This window comes from Impatiens glandulifera, chromosome 4 (assembly GCF_907164915.1).
Source record: "Impatiens glandulifera chromosome 4, dImpGla2.1, whole genome shotgun sequence".
Classification (NCBI taxonomy): domain Eukaryota; kingdom Viridiplantae; phylum Streptophyta; class Magnoliopsida; order Ericales; family Balsaminaceae; genus Impatiens; species Impatiens glandulifera.
The window spans coordinates 50,597,987-50,618,404 of NC_061865.1; the positions used below are offsets into that span (position 1 = coordinate 50,597,987).

The 20,418-nt window shown below is 32.4% G+C and overlaps 5 protein-coding genes across 5 annotated transcripts; 2 read left to right on the forward strand and 3 right to left on the reverse strand.

Moving 5' to 3' along the window:
• Positions 1–853: 853 nt before the first annotated feature.
• On the forward strand, positions 854–3,425 carry LOC124936654 (THO complex subunit 4A-like). Its single transcript, XM_047477170.1, has 5 exons — positions 854–1,073; positions 1,152–1,268; positions 2,642–2,710; positions 2,782–2,963; positions 3,063–3,425. The coding sequence occupies exons 1-5, from the start codon at positions 924–926 to the stop codon at positions 3,181–3,183; spliced, it is 639 nt and encodes a 212-aa protein (XP_047333126.1). The 5' UTR covers positions 854–923; the 3' UTR covers positions 3,184–3,425.
• A 327-nt stretch (positions 3,426–3,752) lies between these two features.
• Positions 3,753–4,243, reverse strand: LOC124935954 (histone H4). The gene has a single exon (XM_047476398.1). It carries the CDS (start codon positions 4,191–4,193, stop codon positions 3,882–3,884), a length of 312 nt encoding a protein of 103 aa, XP_047332354.1. The 5' UTR covers positions 4,194–4,243; the 3' UTR covers positions 3,753–3,881.
• A 1,065-nt stretch (positions 4,244–5,308) lies between these two features.
• Positions 5,309–7,633, reverse strand: LOC124933881. Its single transcript, XM_047474322.1, has one exon. It carries the CDS (start codon positions 6,921–6,923, stop codon positions 5,466–5,468), a length of 1,458 nt encoding a protein of 485 aa, XP_047330278.1. The 5' UTR covers positions 6,924–7,633; the 3' UTR covers positions 5,309–5,465.
• Positions 7,634–12,578: 4,945 nt separating this feature from the next.
• Positions 12,579–15,019, reverse strand: LOC124936159. The gene is made up of 5 exons (XM_047476626.1): positions 14,370–15,019; positions 14,071–14,128; positions 13,868–13,985; positions 13,673–13,790; positions 12,579–12,821 (listed from the first exon to the last, which is right to left on the reverse strand). The coding sequence occupies exons 1-5, from the start codon at positions 14,892–14,894 to the stop codon at positions 12,762–12,764; spliced, it is 879 nt and encodes a 292-aa protein (XP_047332582.1). The 5' UTR covers positions 14,895–15,019; the 3' UTR covers positions 12,579–12,761.
• Positions 15,020–18,437: 3,418 nt separating this feature from the next.
• On the forward strand, positions 18,438–20,013 carry LOC124935965 (actin-like). The gene is made up of 3 exons (XM_047476410.1): positions 18,438–18,827; positions 18,923–19,536; positions 19,740–20,013. Exons 1-3 carry the CDS (start codon positions 18,509–18,511, stop codon positions 19,803–19,805), a joined length of 999 nt encoding a protein of 332 aa, XP_047332366.1. The 5' UTR covers positions 18,438–18,508; the 3' UTR covers positions 19,806–20,013.
• The last annotated feature ends 405 nt before the right edge of the window (positions 20,014–20,418 follow it).

Consider the following 20,418-nt stretch of genomic DNA (forward strand, 5'->3'; position numbering starts at 1 on the left):
AAAACTCTTAAAACCAAATTTACAAGTTAGAACGCCAAATTGGTCTTTTCGGTACCCTAAAATAAGTTTATACTTTTGAAATTTAGTGCGTTAACTTTTCGGGACTCCATAAGCTATGTAAAGAATACTTTTATATTCCTTTCAACATTACGCTTTCAATTTTTAATAAATCAAACTTTTGTTATCTTTGAATGATATATTTGTATGTTGATTGAATTATAAAATTGATTCCACGTTGTTAAGTAAAAAGAAGTTGTCTAAGATTCTAAGTTATAGAAGTTTATGAAGGAAAATGTGAATCAATTCTGAAGCGAATTTCAGAAGAAGATAGAATTCTGAATTTAATTAGTAATTTGCAGTCTAATAAAAGAATTAACAATCTATCCTATGAAATTGAAAGAAATAAAATATTTGTTGATGATTTGGCATGAAAAAGTATTCTAACAAAGGAACATTATATTTAAAAAATTAATGGATTATACTAAAATAAAATAAAATAAAATTCAATAAATTAGTAATATTATTCAAATTCTTACACAAAACAATTAAATTTATTACAATAAAAAAACACATAAAAAATAATAATTTGCTAACACCAACCGATTACAAACAATTTAAAATGTTATATTTATTTTATTTCAAATTTTTTTAATAAATTAAAATACTATTAATATTTTTTTTGTTTAATTATATGTTATGAATAAACATTAAGTAAAAAATATTGGTTTAGATTATATTAAGTTATTTGAAATAAAAAATTAAAATTGAACAAACTAATATGGATTTGAAACAGAATTCAATCTGTTTTATAATAGACATATGAGTCGGTTAGGTTTATTCGGTTTCAGTTAGTTAGGTTTATTCGCTAACTTTTCCCCAAATTCTCTGTTTTCCTGAAACCCTAGCTTCAAGAACTTGAAAAGATGTTGAATATGAACAAATCTCTCGACGATTTCATAAAGAGGAATAAGCAATTGAAACTCCGGCAAGTTCCAAACTCCGGCGAACCTGGTCCAGCTCGCCGTCTCCAGAATCGCAGTGCTAATCGCGCCGTTCCATACTCTCTTAGACAGGTCTTCTACATAAACAAAAAGATGGTGTGAATTAGAGTTGTTTCGGCTTGATGGTTTACAAGAGGCTCAAAACTGTAGGTTCCAGTCCCTGATGCTGCATCCCCAGCGCAAACAGTTCGCGTACCATCTAAAGAGACTGGCACTAAACTCATCATATCTAACCTGAATTATGGAGTCTCGGATAAGGATATCATGGTAAGGTTTTCGCTTCTCATTTTTATAAGTCTGACTTTAAAATTGTGCATTAAGATGTTCTTTCTTTGTATAGATAAGTAAACTCAAGTTTCTCTCTTATGGGCACTCTTTCTGTTATGTTTTTGTGTTATTTAATCAGTTTTCTGGCCCTTTAGTCACTATCATTATGGAAATTAGCTTAGGTATTGAGATTATGAAGTTTTTTGTTGAATAAAAGGAACAACATAATCCTGAAATTGACATCAAAGTATTTGAAGTTCATGGCTATAGGATTGCCTTCCAATGATATTAGTGACTTATTAGACCTACAATTGTTTTATTGTTATAAGGATTCGGGTAGTTGAATCATTATAAGCTCTTTTGCAGATAGTTGATGATATATTGCACAGTTAGATCCCCAAGGGCTCAAGAATCAATCGTCCTTTGAATAGCTAAGATAGAACAGCTTTTAGGGTTTGTAATGTGAGGTCAATGATGCATATGCACTGTAAATACACAAGTTGTTGGTGTGCCCCAAGCTGGTGAAGATGGTTACATGAATCATTTGATCTGCATAGATTGTCTTAGCTTTTCATTGCAGTGGCAATACAGTTTGATGTCAATTGTTGTAATCTCAGCACAATTTGGGTTTAAGTCACCTTTTGCTGGTATTTTATTTACCTTCACTCTCCTGTAGTTAGATTTTTAGTGCTTCTAAGCTATAATGTTCTAATTGGAACATTTGGAAGGAATTTTATTGAAAAGACTAAGGTTGTATTTGATCAAACAGTTGATAGGTTAGTCTTAGAATTGAAAAAACTAAAGCATTGCAATTCCGAATTGGGAGGATGAAATTAAAGTTAAAAAATCATATACATTCGATTCCAATTCTAATTTCAACTCTTTATGAACCAAATATAACATATCATAATGGTTAAATGCTTTTATGAATTAAGTTTATTTGATAATAGCTATTTAAAATCACTTATTTAGTTAGATTTAACTCCAATTAAGCTATAAAGTATAGGCTGAATTTAGTAATCTAGTAAGATGTCAAAAGACAACTTGAGTCCCTGCAAATTAATCAACTTGCTTACTTTAAAAGTTAAATATTTTCATTTGGTTCATTCAGTCGCAATTAAAATTGAACATTCATTCGGTACTTAATTTTCAGTTAGTTTTATATGCATATGATTGTGTTACCAAATGCCTGTTCTGAAGACTGAGTGAGTTTTTCTTATGGGGTTCAATATATAATATGTTTTTAAGATGTCATTGGATCAAGAATGTCATTATATAAAATAGTAACCAGTTCAACAGGAAATCTTGGCTGCATAATCTGCTGCTTTTTTTTATTTATCTCTCAGGGTGAGTTTGAATTGTGTTGATTGCAGGAGATATTTTCTGATGTTGGTAAAGTGCAAAGATATTCAATTAATTATGATAGAAGTGGAAGATCAAAGGTACCAATTCCAAGCTGTTGGGTTTTTGGTAATGGAGGACTTTTTTACTCAAGGAAGAATTTTTCTGTCAGGGAACAGCTGAAGTAGTTTACTCACTAAGAAGAGATGCTGAAGAAGCTATGATGAGATACCAAGGTGTTCGGCTTGATGGAAAGCGTATGAAAGTAGAAACTGTAGGAACAAAGATGGCAATCCCTGTTGCTTCCATACCAATAAAAAACATGTATCAAAACCAAAACTACGCACCCATAAGGTAAAAATATCATCAAAGTGCTCACTGCCCTCTCCAAGTTGATTATTATGTCCTATTATAACTGATCAGCATATGAACCTGAACCAATGGTTGTTGCAGTTGTCATGGTGGAAGAGCCAGTGGCATCGGAAACACCACCACCGCGGTGGTGGTGACGGTGGTGGATGGTTTGGTAGAGGAGGAGGAGGTGGTTATGAAAAGTCAAAAAAGTTGTCATTAGTTGAAGATCTGGATGCTGATTTGGACAATTATCATGCAAAAGCAGCAGCAGAAGCATTAGCATTAGCAACCGAACAGGAAAACCCAAAGAGACTAATCATCATCATTGAGATTCGGTCATTTGAATTTTGTAGAATACTATCTCCATTTGTCAAATAGGTTCATCAAAGACACTTAATTACTTTCTTTCTTGTTAAGATTACATTTACATAATGAATGCATTGTGAACTCATCAAATGTGAAATACAAAACAGCATATTCTAATCGTGTGAATTTCTCTTTACCCAATATGAATACTCTCTTCAAAGACCATATTGAAGAAACATAGGGTTGCAACCCAAAACAATACCCTTTTAAGATTTGAACCCATAAAACATCTCTCCAGTTCATGATTGAATCTTCAAGCTTGTTCATATCATTGATTCAAATTATGAAATGATTGAACTAAAAATAGGGTTTTATTTCAATAGATCAGCATTTCTATAAGTATCTTTCAAAAATTCATCTTGTCAACAAGTTTCATTCAATTTATTCTACAAACAGATATTAATTTCATCAGCATTCAAAAGATTTCCAAGACAACTAACAATATTCATTAAAATATGATAATTCCATTTCACTGAACCAAACTTAACAGATCCAGCATAATCTACAAAATATAATAAAAAACAGCAAAACCAAACCCTAAAAACCAGAACCTTAACCTCCGAATCCATAAAGGGTTCTTCCTTGTCTCTTAAGAGCATAAACAACATCCATAGCAGTAACAGTCTTACGACGAGCATGCTCAGTATAAGTTACAGCATCACGGATGACATTTTCCAAAAAGATCTTAAGAACCCCACGAGTTTCTTCATAAATCAGACCGCTGATTCTCTTTACACCTCCCCTACGAGCAAGACGCCTGATCGCCGGCTTAGTGATTCCCTGAATATTGTCACGAAGAACCTTACGATGACGCTTTGCTCCTCCCTTTCCTAAACCCTTACCGCCCTTGCCACGACCCGACATTTTTGTAGAGAGAGAAAAGGGACTTTTGTTTAGGAAGTTTGAGAGAGAGATGAAGATTAATGAACGTGGTATTGTGTTTAAATAGGAGTTGTTTTTTAGTAGGAAGAGAGAATGACCGTTGGATTAAAAGAATGAATTAATGGTCTTAGATTATAGTCCGTGTCATAGGCACTTGGATCGTGCTTTTTGAAATTTGTATTTTTAGTGTTTTATCTCTTTTTATCCGCCAAAATTTCGCGCTCTAATATTTTATTCATAATTAATTTTTTTAAATAGACAGATAATTAAACCATAACTTTGACTATATTAGAATTATATTTTTATTTTTATTATAGAATAACCATTTTTTTTAAAACACGATTTTATTCTTAACAAGTACTGAACAAAAAAATAGAGTTAGGTAATAATATTTTTTAATATTTATTAGGGCTTGAGCCCAGTACAAACCTGTTGCATACTTTCATAAGCTCTCACTCTCTATGTTTTCGATAAATGAAAGAGCCCAAGAAATTGAGTGACACGAATTTGAAGATTTTGTAAAAGGGTTTATACTTGTGTCAAAGTTTCTCAAGGATCCTTTAATGAGCTTTGAAAATATTTCTCAATTTGATAATCAAGACTTCTAGTGTATGAGTGCATTACATAATGGCTACATATATCCCTTAAGATTATACTCAACTAACAACAAAAATCAAAATATGACTTAACTATAATTATCTATTTTTTAAATTTAATTAATTATTTATTTATCTAATTATTAGTACTTTTGACAAGGCACATGAAACACAACAATGGTTTTGTAACAAAGGATTCGACTAAAACGCAATTGAGATCCTCTGTTACGAAATTGCCCTTGTGTCATATTTTAGAATGAAGTACATCTATTTACAACTTTAAGAAATTGACTAAGCATTTTATTATATTTTAAAGCAAAACAATATGTTTTGATATCAGTATTTTGTTTGTTTCTTATTAAACGTATTTTTATCAGTTTAGTTGGAATTGTTCTTTGTATATAATTATTAAGACATACAAGATAATAATTAATATTAAATTAACAAAAAGACCCCTTCATTCAAAAAACGACACCAACTAACTAACTAGAATGCTCAATGCAAATAATAAACATAAACCAATTATTATAGTTTTCAACATAATCATATAATAACACCACAAGCAAGCTTACACTTAAGTTGTCAAAATAACACTTAAATTAGAAATTCTAAAAGCAATAATAATCCACAACATAAGTAAAAACCATCCCACAGAGTGTTATACCAACATAAGATGATCACTGCTTTCCATGTTATGAGGGCGACGACAAACAACCACCTCATGTTCTTTTATCCCTCCACAAGGTTTCGGCACGATAATCTCCAATGTAGTTCCGGGCCCATCATAATACGCCTCAATATTTGCATCTTCCGGAATCCTCGTCGCAAGAGGAATTTCCCGCATAAACTCCCCCTGAGGGCAATGCTCCGAAGAAGGATCTACGAGCTTGAAAGTCCGGTTACTTCTCTTCACGTAAGGGGCACAAGAAGTGCTCAAACAACACACCTTAACAATCCCGTGAGTTATCGTGTTCCTCCAAGAAACCTTAACCGTTTGAAGATCCACAAACGGCAAGCTTATGATAATTAGGTACGATGTTTCGTCTTCGTATATCGTTTTGGCGGCCGTCACGGGCCCATGAACGTTTGTCATGACCCCGCTAAAGTCGTCCGCCCAGTGCGGCCTTAGCGGGTCGATTACCATATCCAAACGCGGATTCTGGTCTGGATAAGCCACTTGTGGGAAGAAGTGTTTTTGTCTCTTGCTCATCGGGGAGAGATCCAATGGGTCGCCGTTGCTAGTTGACAAGTTGAGATCCGAACCGTTGAGTAGTTTCTTCGAGATCAGGTTCGGGTTGTTCTTGATTAGGAGTGGAGCTTCGAACTCGGGAATTGGAAGATTTCGCCAAGAAGAGAAGTCGATGGCTTCAGACGGAATAGCAATGTTGAAGTCTCGCCCGGTTAGCTCCACCCACCTTTTCCGCTCGTTTTCATCGAGGAATGTGAGATTCGGGGACGATACAATCTCAATCCCATGTATGCACTGAGGATTCGACAATCCCCGATATTGTTTCCTCTGCATCCGATGCGATCGGACAAAACCCTTGTCCACACTAAACGGGAAAGGACGCTCTCCATGTCGAGAATGCCCATTCATATAACTCCGAAGTTGCATCTTTCCCAAAGCATTCTCCCGTCTTTCTTTAAATACCCACATATACATGTTCTCCATATCGTGTTGAACCAAGAAAGTATCGAGTTGGATATCTGATTTATCGAATCCCGATACACCATTGCATGCATCAACGATCTTCCCTTTCGATTTCTCTTTCAAAACAGGCTTGAAGTAGCAAGTGAAGAAAAACCAAGCACCCCATATGCTATCTACCCTCTTAGCACATTTCCTTCCCATTTTTGGGGCGTTTTCAATTTCACATGATTGGGGAGCATGCCCAATATCAACAATGTCACCACAATCAGAGTTCCATATTGGTGGTGGGGGACTATTACCAACCGAGAAAGGAAGATTGATATCAGGAGGACATGTAAGACCATCTGGGAGATTCATTTCAAGATCTAATTCTTCTTGTGAGGATGATGTACTTGAATCCATGGACAAAATGGTGGAAGGGTGATGGCTTTCCATTGACAGAACTTTAAGAAGAGAATCCCTCATTTTTGTTAAACTAGGGTTATGAATTTTACCAAGTTATCACCATCACCATATCATCATCATCAGGTATAAAGTCAGGAAAAGTATATGAAGAAGAGACTAGCTAGAACTAGGATGAATCAAATCGATCAGCTGTCATGAATCTCCCAAATAAGAACACCTCTAAATACATTAAATTGGGTGATTGGTGGAAGATTAATAGAGAAATCCGTCATAATTTGACATTAAATATAGATATTATATAGGATAAGCGATTATGTTACCAATCTATGAATCCAAGTCCGAGAAAGAGAACCAGATCTGATGGGATCTTGGAGGAATACCTTTTAGGATAAGATTCGACCACCAAGAATCCACAAAGGCTAGGGTTTTGAGAAGAATCAACAGACTTCGTGATCCTCATCTTGCCAATATAACTCTGAATCAACGATTTCTCTTTACACCTCTTCTTCTCCTCTTTTATACCCTGAGAATCTGGGAAATCAGTTAAAAAAAGCTTTCGTAATACAGAGACATGTAGATCCACAGCTGTCCATTGTAGGCGTTGAGAAAGAAGGGTTGCGGGATTTGTAGACTTGAAAGGTCGATGATTGTAGTCTGAAGGATTCTTCACCAGATAACACCTGAAATTTTTGATGATAAGCAGTGAATGGAGAGAGAGAGAGAAGGTCAAAATAGGGTTCCTGGAAATTCCCCCATTAGAAAACTCCAAAAAAATAATGGCAATAAGAGAGGAGGAAGGGAAGTTCAACTAAGCCTTCTATTTTATGTAGGGCCAAAAGCCAAAATTGACTCCTCAATTCATTCTTATATTTATATTATACTTTTAACTTTTATATTAATAAGCATTTAGATGCATTTATTTTTTAATAGTTTTGCAAAAAAAATATAATAATCTATAATGTTGAATTGAAATTTCAAATTTATTAATTAGTTCAAATACATAAAAAAAAAAAAAAAAAAATGAAGGCAACACAAGCTTTGTCGTCATTTCCTGCACGAGAAAAAATTATAGAAACCAATAACGATTCGTCAGAAAAATCTCTTCCTTGGATGGGCTGAACAAACTGTTGAGGTTTGTTATGTGGTATTAAGTATAACATTAACTCTACCTTCTACCTCGTCACTTCTACCTCATCAATTCTCTAGATGACAACTCTTTTCCTATTGAAGAAATCAAACTACACCAAACTAGGTTAGTAGGTCTTCTGATTCACCTATGGAACATGAAGCTCTCTAAAAGATCTCTAAAAGATCAGATCGGAGATATAGTTGCGGCGGTCTAGTAACAATCAACATTGGAGAAGAAAAGTGTCAAATAGGAAATAATAGGTATCAAAAGAAACGTGTAGCTTAATCTTCTATCTAGAATCAACGTCGACAATAGTGGTCTCGTCTATAATGTTTCAGTCTGGTTGGAATCCGATCTATCTAATTCGCTGAAAGACTTCGGCCCTACATTTGCGTTTCCCATAACGACAATCCCGATAGTGTCAGCGACAATTCCGATACTATCAGATATTTAAAAGACGACTCATTCTCCTTTCATGTCATAGACTCATAGGGTACAACTCACTCAAATATTAGCACACATTCCTCCATAATCCACTGTCAAGCCCACGAAATCTAACCATTCAACTTTTGCCAACCAAAAAATCTATTGATCCAACCCACCAACTCTAATCCAACACCGTTTAACCAATCTATTTTTCTCATTCCACACTACTTCACACCCAACAACCTTCATTCGGCCAATCCCAACCTTTTTTCGACCATTCTATCAACCCCAGCCCACAACATCTCTCCAACCCTCACCCTTTTCTCCACCCCGGTTAATTTCAAACCCACCCACAATGAGGAAAGAGAGTTAACGAAAGCAGAAACCGCTAGTAAGTGTGAATTTTTTAACAGACTGAATTATTTGTACAAATAGGAGGAAAAAAATATTAGGCAAAAATCAAGATGTTTATGGCTAAGGGACGGGGATTCTAACACAAGATTTTTCCACAATTTCGCCAACACCCAAAATAGATATAGTCAAATTTCTATTCTAAAAACGATGGACAAGATATCGAGGACCCAAACTCCATTAACAATGCCATCCTCTCATACTATAAGAAGCTCTTTACCAAGACTAACCAAGGAAGACCTACTCTTAACGACATCTATTTTCATCAAGGAACGAGAGAGAAAATTCTCAATGTTATTAAGGATTGTGACAGAGACAAGGCACTGAGTCTCAATGGTTACTCAATCACCTTCATTAAAGAATTATGGGATCTTTTTTAAAGAGGAGTATGCATGGCTCTTTTAAACACTTTTACAACACTGTCTCTTTTGAAAATAGTTGGAATGCAACTTGTATTGTCCTTATCAAGAGAATTTAGGGGACCAACGAATTAAAACAATATAGGACAATTAACCTTTTGTCAAGTGTTTATAAAGTTCTCGCTACAATTCTTGCCAATAGATTGAAGATTCTTCTCCCAATATTATTTTCCCCAATCAAATGACATATGTTCATGACAGAAAAATCATGAATGTTTCTTTAGTTGCCAATGAGAGCCATGATTCAATTATTAAAAGGAAGATTGCAGGTTGTTTTTACAAATTAGACATTGAAAAAGCATTTGACCACATTAATTGAAATTGTTCTCTACTTGCTAAAGATAATGATTTTTGGAGATAAATGGATTAAGACATGCATTTCTGAGCCGAAATTCTCCATCATCATTAATGGAGAGGTTAGAAGTTTCTTTGGTAATAGTAGGGGTAAGGGGACCCCTTTCACCGCTTCTCTTCACAATCGTCATGGAAGCACTCTCTAGACTCTGTGAGAAGGCTTCCAGCTCTGTCATCTTCTTGGGTATTAACTTTGAAATAGTTAGAAAACCCCACATTATTACACATATCTTATTCATGATGACACCCTTTGTCTCGCAAAACCGTCAATTGATTACATTTCCAATATTAGAAGTAACATCATCCTTTTTTTAGGCGTGCTCATGTTTTAAGATCAACATAGATAAGTCTGAAATTTATTTTGTTGGAACATTCCAGATAATCATTCCCTTGTTAATATCATGACTTCAAAGTTGGGAAATTTTCAACCAAATATATGGGTGTTCAGTTAGGACAATAAATCAAAATTCATGATATTTGGAATCCCATCATCGAAAAAATGGAGAAAAGAGTAATAGAATATTATTTGTTATTATAATAAAAATTAAGTTAAATTAAAGTGATCTATTAAAATATAAAAGTAATGTGTTTGTTTAAATATTTATAATAAATATGAAATATATTTGTGTAGAAGTAAAAATTATTATTTAATATTTTGTTAATAAACTAAATAGTAAATGAATATATTATGGTTAGGTAAATAGTAAATGAGTATATTATGGTTAGATAGTCAACTCATATAGATATGGGTTATGTTAAGCTCACCTAACTTAAGATATATAAATTTTTCAACACTCAAGTGTTATTGATAAAGGGTTTAAAAGACTTAAACTCAACCTTAGATATTTGAGTAAGATCCTTTCATTCAAGATCCCGATCTAGAATTGGGTGATCCAATATAAGGGGAAGATTCGAATAACAATAAACTGGAAGATTAGAAAATATAGTGTTTATCACTCTATTGAATATTTTCATTCATTAATTTTCTCAAATTTAATCATTGAGAATATTTTATTTTTCCTTGATTATCTTGAATTTTTGTAGATAGTTAATCTGAAAATTTATTAGTCTGATACTTATCATTAAAGTGAATGGTTTTTCAGATAACTATTAAGTGGTATTTCGGTATTTCCAACTTATACTTAAAAGTAAGAGGTAGTTTTTTTTTTTTTAGATTTGTTTTTAAATACCATATCATTACATTTTAATATTCAAAATAATTAATTTAATAATTAAAATATTAAAATAATTTTATTTTATTAAATTATATTTTAAATACAAAAATGTTTTTATAATTTATCTTAAATACATTTTAAATAACTCAGATCAATTTTTTTTTAAATTAAAAAACCCATAAAAATCCTAAAGACCACATTAGTAAAATATATACCAATTTTCATTTCTATTCATTTTGCTATCAAAACCTATTTTTTTCTAATATTTCACTTCAATATAATTTAAACTAAATATTTAATAAATGATCACAACAATTATTTATTTTAATTTTGGATGATACTAATTATTATGAAAAAACTCTAAAATATTGATCATGATTAATTAATTAAATCTTTAAAACCACTCAATAATATATGTTTAATGGATTTAAACACTACATTGTATTTGATTGAAAGCTCAAAATATCATTTAATTAAATTAATTTAAAATGAACTTCATCCATTGACTTTTTATGTATTTTAGGTAGAATCAAACTAGAGATCAAAAGCGGTCACTGTTGTTTATAGAGTGCCGTGACATTGGGAGTGCAATTACCCGGAGAAATAAACTACAGTTAAAAATTAAATTACTTTTTAAACAAAGATTTTACTATTCTTAATTATTATTATTTAACTTAAATATTTATATCATGATAAAAAAGTAATAAAATTCCCACCAAATTTATTAAATCTGGTATAATGTCATGACGATTGAATTGTGAGAAAAAACGAAAATTCATTAAAATTAAAGATTTTATAATTACTCTATAAGACTCTCCAACCCAATTAATCACGTATGATTTAGTCATAAGCAAACAACAATAAAATTATAAAGGATGGTTCTTGAGTTTCTTTTGGTTTTGAATGAGAGAATATAAATAGTTTATTTTCTTTTAAATAAACTCATTCTAGTTTTACATATTGAGTTTTTAATGCTCTATTTAGCAAGAAACAAATTCTATAAATGGACAAAATTAATTTTATAATTAGAATCAAATTCCTCTCTATTTCATAAATTAAAATTAAAATACACTCACATCCAATTAACATTTCCTCTCATTTTAGAAATAATAACTCAATAAACTAATTCAATTATTCTCTACTTGAAGGAAGTTACCAAAATGTCACATCATATCATAGGTTAAAATAAATAAAAATATTCCCATACAAAAACATCCCGTTAACAGTCCGGCCTTGTCCCAACAATATTAAAATTCCCTCCATCTCTCAAACTAAAAACATGGATGGGGGAGGAGGAGAAGAACATCACCGGATATTCAAGTTTAGCCCACTCTTAGTCGGTCTCATCGGAATTTTTTCCGGCACAATCGTAATATTAACCTTCCACTTCATAATCATGTCATGTAACCGGAGAAATCGAACATTAACATCCACCAATCAAATCGATTCAGCCCGATTCCCCAACCGAACACCGAGCAACATCAGTTCAACAACCTCAACTTCTCATCTTATCACTGTCTATAGAAGTAGCATTTCCGATGCCAAACACCGACAAGAAGGAGGAGATCAATTATTTGAATGTGTGATTTGTTTGAGCGAGATACTCGAAGGAGAAGAAGTTCTAGTGATGCCCGAATGTGGCCATACTTTTCACGTACCTTGTATTGATGCATGGCTTTGTAGCCATCCCAATTGTCCGATTTGTCGTGCCCAAGTCACGATTCAACCACAGACTGAAAGACATGATGTTATTGTGTATGTACCCGTCACTAGATGATGATCATGTATATATATATATATATAAACATAATAAGCATAAACAAGTTACTTGATCCTCATGAAGGGAATAAAAAGTACATATCCTAGTTGAATTTCATATAGAAACATGAATCAATTCATTGATAATTCTCATGGTTGTCTATATAGATGATACATATTATTGGAAACAAAGATTGTTTCTTCTTCTTCTTCGGAAACCTTGCCTCTATCTTTGACCATGGCTGCTTGCTCCTCCAGGTCGATACTCCCCAATTCCTAGTAAGTCCTACATAAATAATATTTGTTGAAGTTGGTTGAAGCTATAAATGAGTTTGGATTTAGATGAGAAAACGTCGATAAATTTCCTTAGAAACACTTTTTGTCAAGTATTTCATCCGAAGATTAATTTGTCATATAAGTTTGTTCAAGTTTTCTCGTTCAAACCTAGATCAATGATGGAGAGCATAATTGGTTTGTTAAGGTGCTATTAAAACCAAGCTACATATCATGTGCAATGTGAATAATGAATGATCAAAGATCGAGTGCATAATGGCCCATTTGGAAACACTCTCTGGAACTGATTTAGACGAGAAAATGTTTATAGATTTATTTGAAAACACTTATTTCTGTCAAGTATATCATCCGAATGTTGATTTATATGATAATGTTTTAAAACATGAGTTAATCCGGCATATATTAATAAATTTGTTAAAATTTTCTCGTCCAAACTCAGACTCAGTTTCAGCTTCAGAAAGTATTTCCATATGGAAACTAGAATCGACAAACCAACTATTTCAGCCCAACCCATAACCGAGCTTAAAATCAAGCTATACTTTTTTATCAGGTACAATTTCATTCGTCAAATGAAACTGTGCATGTCTACTAGGACCATGCCAAAGATTGTGAGAAAAAAAATACTAGTTTCCAATAGACTCAAAGAAGTAACCAATACTTGATCTGTTTAGTGACTTATCAAAGTGACAATGGAGCTGCATCTAAGAAAATTGGTATACTTTCAAAGAATGATAAAAGAACACAAGAGCAGTAAGATGATGCACCAACTCACTAAGAAGACAAAATGAACTTAAGTTTGAACATGGTTTTGGGAAAAGTTTCCAAATGAAAAATACAATATACCTGACATGCTTTATTTTTCGCTCGAGTTTCTGCAGTGCTGGGGATATCATGATTAGGTTTTATAAATCTCTTCTCATTTCGCTCACATGAACCCCAACCATCAGAGTATCTACCACACCTATAGAAAAGTTCAATATTAGTTCCTACTAACTCAATGAACATGAAGTTAATGTGAACTCTATAACGAAAACATACTGCATGTGTGCCCGGGCAACAAACTCTGCACGCAGTACATTCCTGTTGTTATCGAATTCAATAGTTTTATCTTTAATCTCAAATGAGAGATTGAAGAAACATGATATCTTCCGCCAACCTGTAATGAAGAACAAATTAAATACTTCCCTCTGCACACTTGTTATGTCAAGAGCTAAATAACACCTAATGTGCATTTGACCTACCTGACTTCTTTATAAATGGGTTCCCAGAAATCATAGTGAAATCAGATTTCTCCAAAATCTACACACCAAAAACCAATTATATGTCAAACCCTTGAAAGCTCGATTCCTAACAAGTTAACACAACCTAATTTACTAATAATTCTTCACACTGTAATACTAAATATACAGTTTCATACAGCAGATAAAGCTAGGTTAGATCAATGAAGATCTTAAAGACATCTCATGGATTTTCTTCACAAGTATAAACATTCAAAAGTAGAAAATTCAATACTCAAAATTTGAGGGAAATAGATATTTACCGCCATTGCTGCATTCTGATATTCTTTGAACAACGAAACCGAACGAAATGGACTAAACATGGGATTTCTAACAGTTTCTTTGACCTCATCATCTCGAGTATCAATCGAAGAACCCATCGTGACTACAGGACTACTATATTCCATCGAAAACCTACCAGGATTAGGCAATGAATTCTTTGGCGTCACTGGCGAACGTTGCACATGTTGAACTAAAGCAAGGGGATTATTCTCTCTCGTTTCCAATGTACAAATTCTAGCCATCTTATGCGGTCGTTGATTAAACAAAGAGTCCTCCTGCAAGACCTCACCGTTCTCCGGCGAATGATAAACCCTAGGGTTTCTGGATAATTTAGTCGCCGAATACGGAGATTGATTAGATTGAACAGTGGAGGATCTTGGAGTATGAGTATTCCGTAACTTCGTGGAAGATGAAAGTGAAGCAGCTGCGGCGGAATCAATTACAGCCCACAATGCTGCATCATCGAGCATTTTGTCATCAATTGGATAAGTGATTGGAGATGTCATCTTCTTCAGGATTCAGCTAACTTTTTAGGAAAGTAAATAAGGATTTAGCTAACTTGTGAGGAGAGGATTGATTCCGATGAAAGCTCCGGCGGCGGCGAAATGGATGATCTGATCGGCTTTTTGGGAGAAGGAGCGAAAAAGGGAACATTTGAATTCAAATCAGACTGATGATGATGATGATACGACATCGTTTCGATGTATCGATTCTCTGCCCTAGTTTATGAAATTAAATAACTCAATAAACTTTTTCATTAACATGGATTAATTACACTTTATTGCAGAAATTATTCAAAATTAATATATTTGTGGAAGAACTAGTATGACACCCAAAGTATTGTACACGCGTAAATTCAAAGTATTTTTAATGAAATCGAATCTGTGACATTTTGGTTTCTTAAGCCGACTCTTATCACTGATTTACTTTGGTGGGTCAAAAATTGGACAACGGATTAAACATGTAGGCCTTGTTCTCTTTGAGTTATTTGAAAAACTCAAACAAAATCAATTTTCCAATAAATTATTTTTCAACAATCACATCACTCATTTTATTAACCCAAATACTAAAATACCCTTTATTTTAAATTATTATTTTTTATTTTATTTATATATATCAATACCCTTCAAGTCATTTTACCAAAAATAATCATCACTTTCTCAAAATCATCACCAATCATTATTATTTTCTCCCTCTAAGTTTTTTAAAAAACTCAATCCGAACAAGGCTGTAGCCCACAAACACACTTAACCATTTAACCAAACGCAGAATTTGCCGCCTGACGGCCTCAAACTCATGATCTTAGGTGAAAATATATACCTCTTGTTGCCGCTAAGCTAAAAGAGGGGATAAAAAAGAGTACGATACAAGGACTTTTTAGAGAGTCACCCATCATAATATTATTCTCGTCCAAACACACTTAATTGCCGATCAAGCTTATTTATTAGTGTTGGTTGATTTATTAATGTTAACAAAGAAAGAAGGAATACAAATTATTTTCTTTTTTAATTAGAGTTTGTTCTACAATTAATCAACATATTAAGTTTTATTTAAAAAAAAAATAAAAAATAAAATAAAATCAAACCACAAATAATAAATAAATATTATTATTTGTGAACATGTTAGCATATTTAGAATCTACTAGTCATATTCTATATCTAAAATAAAATAAAATCTCAATCTAACCACAAATAATAATTTCTTTAAATAAGTATTATTATTGGTGCACATGTTATAATAGTTAGATCATAGGAGAATCAAACTCTATATTTAAAATAAAATAAAATCCCAATCTAACCAAAAATAATAATTTATTTCTTCTTATGAGTGAAGTACATAGATTTTTTTTATTCAAAATTCAGTCTACCTAAAATAGTTAATAATTATTTTTAAAATGGTAAGAGTTTATTTTAAAAGAATATTAGTTATATATATACTTAAATATTTTTTACATATACTATTTTAAAAAATATATAAAATTAATTAAATAATAATAAATAAATTAATAATACTGCATAAATTATATTTATAAAATTAATTACATTAGTTTATTTAAGTAATTATAAATTTAATTTTCTTCATATAAAATGGTATATAATTAAAAATATTTATAAACCCCTAAAATCTTAGTATCATAAATTTACTAATAAGAGTTTGATTATTTTACAAATTTAAATATATCAAATTTATTAGTCTATTTTAAAATATTAAAATTTTAAGAATTAACTTAATATTTTATAAGTTTTTGTTTATAATCTATGTTACTATTTATTTTTCAGAAAACTAACTCATATCTCATCAATCGTAACTCTATATTTCAACTTAAACTCTTATTAATTTATATACTAATTACTTAACAAAGTCATACAATTATTATTATTTCTTTCTAAGTTTGCCGAAGATAGCCAAAAAAAGATTTAAAAAAAACTTAAAAGAACTAAGTACAATTTCAAAAAATTTATATCAAGCTAGCTCTATATGTATAATTTGTATAGTATTAATGATTTTAGTATGATTTTGCATTGCATATAACAATTTAAAATCGACATTTGGTAACTGAATTGAATTGCACTTTTTGAGATATTTTTTTCGGTGAAGCACTTTTTGAGACGTTTTCCTCCCGATTTGATCGGTAGTTGACCAGGAATGGAACGTGATGATATTTCTGTCTCACGCCCTGCCTCAATCTCACCCCGAATAATATAAACACAATTAAATATATAAAATTATCAATATATTTATTTATTCATTATATTTTATAACAATTTTAAATTTATTTTTTTTACTACATTTTTTAAGATATTTGTGTCCTCCTTCCCACCCTATGAAAACTATACAATTGCAAAAGGTCACCACCCTCCATCTCCATGCCCTAAAATTGCAATACATCGTATTATTAATTATGTAATAACTTGTAATATAAATCGATCAATTACTATCATTTTCATTAAAACTTTCAATTTTCATATACATTTATATATTTTTCTCTGGAAATTTGACGAAATGTCCTTAAGGATAGTCTTATTTGACCTTTTGACCAGCGCATAAAATTAAATGTGCTGGTGACACCATTTTTTTTTGACGATTTTGTCCCTGTCGCGAGACGTCTACATTCGCGAGACGCAACCAACAATCGCGAGAAGAATTTTTTTTATTTTATTTAAAAAAAAACAAAAATAAATAAAAAAAATTCGTCTCGCGATTGCCGGTTGCATCTCGCAACGGGGGCATTTTTGTCTAAAAAAAAATAAAGGTATCACCAACGCATTTAATTTTATGCGCGGGTCAAAAAGTCAAATATAAACATCTTTAGGGTCATTTAGTAAAATTTTCCTTTTTTTTTTTTTTTAATTTTCACCTTATTATCACCTTGCCATATCAATTTTATAACCATCTCTATAACCCTAATCTATTTTTCTTAATTTTTTCACCCTTAAAATTCTCCCGGACCAATGTAATGGTTGTAATTTTTTTGTTTTGATTGTAATTTTATATTTAATTTGATTATTATTTTTGGAAGTTTATTGAATGATTGAGACTTTAAAGGATGTAATGACACCTAATGGGGGTTTGTAGGAAAAACTAACATTTGATTTGATCTAAATTGAGAAAAATAAGCTTATTTCCAAATATATATATACAATTATATACATAAGATCAATTCTCTATGTTTGGCAGTTTGAACGAATTTCACGCTCAATCTTGAGGCTCCCTTTCCTTTTCATTCCTTTGAGATTCATCTCTCATCCTCATTCCAATCACTTCTATATCACTTTCAATCTTCTTCCACAAAGGCAAGTTCATTTTTGTATCATTTTCCTTTCATTTTCTAATTCAGATCATCATATCATCATCATCAATCTCTTCTTTCACAGTTAGAAGATGGCAGAAGAAGACATTCAGCCTCTTGTTTGCGATAATGGAACAGGAATGGTCAAGGTTCATTCAATTACGATCATCCTGTCATTGTCCTGTTTTGTTTGATTTCGATTTACAATTTTGATTCATATGCTTATAAGAGATTTGAATTGAATGTGTTTCGTAGGCTGGATTTGCTGGAGATGATGCTCCCAGGGCTGTGTTTCCTAGCATTGTTGGCCGGCCACGTCACACTGGTGTGATGGTGGGAATGGGGCAGAAAGATGCGTATGTTGGAGATGAAGCTCAATCTAAGAGAGGTATTTTGACTCTTAAGTATCCGATTGAACATGGTATTGTGAATAACTGGGATGATATGGAGAAAATTTGGCATCATACTTTCTACAATGAATTGCGAGTTGCTCCTGAAGAACATCCGATTCTTCTTACCGAAGCTCCTCTTAACCCTAAGGCTAATAGGGAGAAGATGACACAGATTATGTTTGAGACTTTTAATGCACCTGCTATGTATGTTGCCATTCAAGCTGTTCTTTCCCTTTATGCTAGTGGAAGGACAACTGGTAAGAAAGATTCCATGTTTTGAACTTTTGATTCCAATTTGTAGCTTTTTGTATTTCAGATTACAGTTTACCACAAATGGATCATTTTGTTACAGGTATTGTTCTGGATTCTGGTGATGGTGTTAGCCATACAGTACCTATATACGAAGGATACGCACTCCCACACGCTATTCTGCGTATTGATCTTGCAGGGCGCGATCTGACTGACGCCCTAATGAAGATCTTGACTGAACGTGGATACTCTTTCACTACCTCTGCTGAACGTGAAATCGTGAGGGACATGAAGGAGAAGCTTGCTTATATTGCTCTTGATTATGAACAAGAGCTGGAAACTTCCAAGACTAGCTCTAGTGTTGAGAAGAGTTATGAATTGCCTGATGGACAGGTGATCACGATTGGGGCAGAGCGTTTCAGGTGCCCTGAAGTACTCTTTCAGCCATCTATGATTGGGATGGAAGCTGCTGGTATTCACGAAACTACTTACAATTCGATAATGAAATGTGACGTGGATATTAGGAAGGATTTGTATGGAAACATAGTTCTTAGTGGAGGAACCACCATGTTTCCTGGGATTGCTGATAGAATGAGTAAGGAGGTGACTGCGTTAGCACCTAGTAGCATGAAGATTAAGGTTGTTGCTCCACCCGAAAGGAAGTATAGTGTTTGGATTGGTGGTTCTATCTTGGCTTCTCTTAGCACATTTCAGCAGGTAACATATAAAATAGTCTTGACTTCCATTTATCGAGTTTTTATGATAAACATATTTACATCAAGAAACACAACCATATCATCAAACCCTGGTTATTAAATGTTGTTAACAGAAGTTTAAGTAGATTGTGTGATAAACATATTTGGACCCTAGTTAGAGTTCTTGTTTTACCGATAAGATTTAAATATTTGATTGCAATGCAGATGTGGATAGCTAAGGCTGAATACGATGAGTCTGGCCCTTCAATCGTGCATAGGAAGTGCTTCTAAGTTCAAATCCGACAAAGATTAAATTTTGCGGATTCAAATTTACTTCGCATAAGGTTGAAACAACTTGCCGTGTTTCTTGCTCTATTTTCTAATTTGTTTACCATTTTTATCACTACTTTGTCGTACTCTTGTACTTTCTGTTCGTTTCCAAGCATTTTATCAATTTTTATGGGACAAATGGTTCTTGAAAATTGAGTTTTTCTAATGAAGGGAAGAAGGTTTCCTTTACTATTAGTTTTATTTAAGTTGTTTCCAGCTAACAAACAATATTTCATGAATAACAAGCTTTGTTACATCATTTGCTATATATTGAAATTAAATATTTAATGCTATTTTTTACTTCTTATAATAGTGTTTTGATGTAATTTTACAGTTGCTAAATAAATTTAACACATTGTAGATTTAATTTTTACCATGATACATATCTATCTGCCAATGAAATTGGTTGAGTGATTAAGGAGATTTTTTTAGAAAAAAAATGATCATCTCAAATTGATTTAATTTTATACAATAAATTATCACAATTTTTGGATGAATGATTTATTTACTTTCTTGTCACCCATCTAATTTTAAGCTTGTAGATCTTCTATGAATTTTTTTATAGGTTGAATGA

Coding starts and splice junctions, on each gene's coding strand:
- LOC124936654 (XM_047477170.1), top strand. CDS start 924: ATGTTGAATATGAACAAATCTCTCGACGATTTCATAAAGAGGAATAAG. Junction 2,711..2,781: donor ATAGAAGTGGAAGATCAAAG/GTACCAATTCCA, acceptor TTTTTCTGTCAG/GGAACAGCTGAAGTAGTTTA. Junction 2,964..3,062: donor CAAAACTACGCACCCATAAG/GTAAAAATATCA, acceptor TGGTTGTTGCAG/TTGTCATGGTGGAAGAGCCA.
- LOC124936159 (XM_047476626.1), bottom strand. CDS start 14,894: ATGACATCTCCAATCACTTATCCAATTGATGACAAAATGCTCGATGAT. Junction 14,129..14,369: donor ATCAGAATGCAGCAATGGCG/GTAAATATCTAT, acceptor TTTGGTGTGTAG/ATTTTGGAGAAATCTGATTT. Junction 12,822..13,672: donor CGAAAAATAAAGCATGTCAG/GTATATTGTATT, acceptor TTATTTATGTAG/GACTTACTAGGAATTGGGGA.
- LOC124935954 (XM_047476398.1), bottom strand. CDS start 4,193: ATGTCGGGTCGTGGCAAGGGCGGTAAGGGTTTAGGAAAGGGAGGAGCA.
- LOC124933881 (XM_047474322.1), bottom strand. CDS start 6,923: ATGAGGGATTCTCTTCTTAAAGTTCTGTCAATGGAAAGCCATCACCCT.
- LOC124935965 (XM_047476410.1), top strand. CDS start 18,509: ATGGTGGGAATGGGGCAGAAAGATGCGTATGTTGGAGATGAAGCTCAA. Junction 18,828..18,922: donor TGCTAGTGGAAGGACAACTG/GTAAGAAAGATT, acceptor ATTTTGTTACAG/GTATTGTTCTGGATTCTGGT. Junction 19,537..19,739: donor CTCTTAGCACATTTCAGCAG/GTAACATATAAA, acceptor ATTGCAATGCAG/ATGTGGATAGCTAAGGCTGA.